General features: G+C 44.4%; 1 protein-coding gene across 1 annotated transcript; it reads left to right on the top strand.

Moving 5' to 3' along the window:
* The first annotated feature begins 1725 nt into the window (after positions 1 to 1725).
* LOC124607231 (cuticle protein 16.5-like) lies at positions 1726 to 2377 on the top strand. The gene is made up of 2 exons (XM_047139504.1): positions 1726 to 1792; positions 1907 to 2377. The coding sequence occupies exons 1-2, from the start codon at positions 1781 to 1783 to the stop codon at positions 2309 to 2311; spliced, it is 417 nt and encodes a 138-aa protein (XP_046995460.1). The 5' UTR covers positions 1726 to 1780; the 3' UTR covers positions 2312 to 2377.
* Positions 2378 to 3120: the final 743 nt, after the last annotated feature.

The raw sequence follows: 3120 nt of genomic DNA, 5'->3' as shown, positions 1-3120 counted from the left end.
AAATATAAAGGTATAACATAAACTATGCCAAAGTATTTCTTCTAGCAGGGCTGCCAATTCGAGTAACATGTTGTATCGTATATATTTCTCGAATAAAAGTCTAATGACAACATTTGACGTGTGAAAGCAGCGGGGACGTGGGAGTGGCTGTACACAAAGAGATCTTTAAATTCATTTTCAAATAATTTCCCGATGTCCGACTTAGTTGTTTTAAATGTCATTTTATTCAAAAAAATGGAACATTGTTTTAAGGTGACAAACAAAAAAATCGATTTTTTCAAGAGGATACACAATGAAGTGAACTTAAGGACGGGGAGGGATATGGGTCGTGACCTTTAAAAGGAACCATCCCCGACTTTGCCTGAAGAAATCTGGGAAAATCATGGAGAAACTAAATATGGTTGACTGCAGACAGATTTGAACCGTCGTCCTCCGAAATGCAGGTCCAGTGTGTCTGCCACGGTGCCACCTTTCTCGGTCCATATGTGGCAGTCAGTACTGTTCAGTTCTGTCTAGTGTTCGCTTTTCCAACACTGTTGGTTGTTAGGTAACAGTGATACACAGAATAATGGATAGGTTTAAAGATGAGTTCGTCTACATGTGCCTCGTAAATGGGTTCGCTGACTACAGTGAAAGAAACGCACTGCAGTGCTATGTTGAGCAGTTCGTGCTGCAACGGTAATCACGTTACACCGTCTTTATATCTATCTGAGGAGTGTCACATTACTCGGTTTTGTGTTGTACGTTTCGATGATGTTATAAAAGAGAATTATTCACTCTTGTGAATGTATTTCTGTAGACACAAATGTAATTTGGAAACAAATCGAAAAAAATTGTTACTCTGTAGCGAGCCACCGGAAACTGTGGGTCACTTACATCAAATTTCTCAGAAAATGTCCCTGAAAGACTCCGAGGCTTTGTCAGAGGAACCCAGGGTCTTCCTGGATACTTATCCTAAAAAAATTACAATAAAAAAGGTCCACTGAAGTTCACTGTATATAAAACGAATGGCAGTCCTAAAAGATAATGTGTGCCCGACATTGGAACTGCGTCAATTAAATAAAACGATTGCCTTAAGAATGAGCGTCTCTAGCGATTAATAATATAACGCGTATTCGGCTTGAAACTCCCGTTCCACTGGCTGATTTACCTCTTCTGTTGTTTCCCTATATCGCTTCTGGCAAATTCCCGTTTCTTTTGTAAGGATATCCATACTATTACATTTGTTACAAGTTCTCATTTATTGCCGGCCGCTGTGGCCGAGGGGTTCTAGGCGATTCAGTCCGAAACGGCGGTGCTGCTGCGGTCGCAGGTTCGAATCCTGCCTCGGGCATGGATGTGTGTGATGTCCTTAGGTTAGTTTGGTTTAAGTAGTTCTAAGTCTTAGGGGACTGATGACCTCAGATGTTAAGCCCAATAGTGCTTAGAGCCATTTGAACCATCCCATTTATTATGACTCCACTAGCGATGGAACGTGTGTTCTCAGCTACCTTTCATCATCCCAGCGACCGCACTTCGTATTATCAGCCATCAAGCGACGTCTAGCAATGTACGAAACGCTATCAGGAGGAAAATTACTGGGGGTCATACGTCTTTTGGAGGATATCCGCGCTAAGACAACGCCCAGGTGTGGCCCCCACGCAAGGACGGGCGACCGAGGCCCGCTACTTTCACACGTCATGACGCGTCGCAGTCCGGCTCCCTATATATAGCGCGACACGCATACAGAAAGCACATTTCAGCAGCAGCAGTAGCAGCAGCAGCAACCACCCTCACAACCATGAACACCCTGGTAAGCACTGCCACAGTAACTAATCTGCATTCATTCTATTTCTGTACTGTGAAGACGTACATTGTGTGTACTGTAATTGACAACTATCATCATCATTTGGCATTTGCCCTACAGATCGTTCTGAGCGCCGTCCTGGCCGTGGCAGTGGCTACCCCTGGCTACCTGGGTGCCGCCCCCGCCGCAGTCGTCGCCCCCGCCGCGTACGCCGCCCCCGCGGTGGTGGCCGCCCCCGTGCACGCCGGCTACGCCGCCTACGGCCCCGCCCCCGGCGCCGTGCGCTCCGACGGCTACCTGCTCGACACCCCTGCCGTCGCCGCCACCAGGGCCGCCCACCTGACCGCCGTCGCCCAGACTCAGGCCCGCGACGCCGTCATCAACGGCGCCGCCCTCGCCTACGCCGCTCGCGCTTACGCCGCCCCTGCTGTGGCGTATGCCGCCCCCGCCCCTCTGGCCTATGCCGCCCCCGGTGCTCTTGCCGCCGCCGCCCACCTCCACGCTAAGGCTGCTCTCCTGGGCTGAAATGTCTTCCTGTACTTCTACTCCTTCACTAAAATAAAGAAAACCTAAAAAAAAAAGTGTTTCATTGTTGCGTTTACTTCCCTTAGCTTCGTAATATCTGATATTATTATTTAAAAGAAAAGCAGTAGACAAGAAGGGAACGAGACAAGGTTTACGATATACCAATAGTATCCAATCTGTACGTAGATAAATCAGGGAAATGGAAAGTAAGAAAGATTCTTAATTTCACGAAGAAAAAATAAATCCTATTGGTTTGGCTAATAGCTTTGCCAATATGTTAGAGACGAAAAAAGACAGGAAATATTAGTTAAGTGTTATGGACTGTGTCTTGAAAAGAGGTTATGAGATGAAATTCAACTAAGGTAGAACAGTGATGAAAGAATGCAAACAATTTAAAACTGATGATGCTGTAGGATTTGCATCACTCAATGAAGTACTAAAAATAAAATATATAACTGAATAGAAGGAAAAGCGTTCCATAAAACGAAGAAATTGTTAAAAACGAATGTAAATTAATGTATTAAGAGATCTTTCCTCAATGTATCATTCCTTAATTGTTTTCACATCAGGTGGATCACATTTAAACACACGACGATAATTTCTTTGCACATTATAGCCGTTTTTGTATCTGCAAACAACATTCATTCAATTTGATGGTAATACTGTCTTCCTCTGCTCTTGGTTGACACGTTTCTCTTTTAATAATATTCCATAAAATTAAAACAATTTGGAATATTATTAAAAGAGAAACAGATCAACCAAGAGCAGAGGAAGACAGTATTACCATCAAATTGAATGAAAATTTTACG

This window comes from Schistocerca americana, chromosome 3 (genome assembly GCF_021461395.2).
Source record: "Schistocerca americana isolate TAMUIC-IGC-003095 chromosome 3, iqSchAmer2.1, whole genome shotgun sequence".
Lineage (NCBI taxonomy): Eukaryota > Metazoa > Arthropoda > Insecta > Orthoptera > Acrididae > Schistocerca > Schistocerca americana.
Note: the sequence above shows the minus strand (reverse complement) of the source record. Positions and strands in the feature narration are given on the sequence as shown.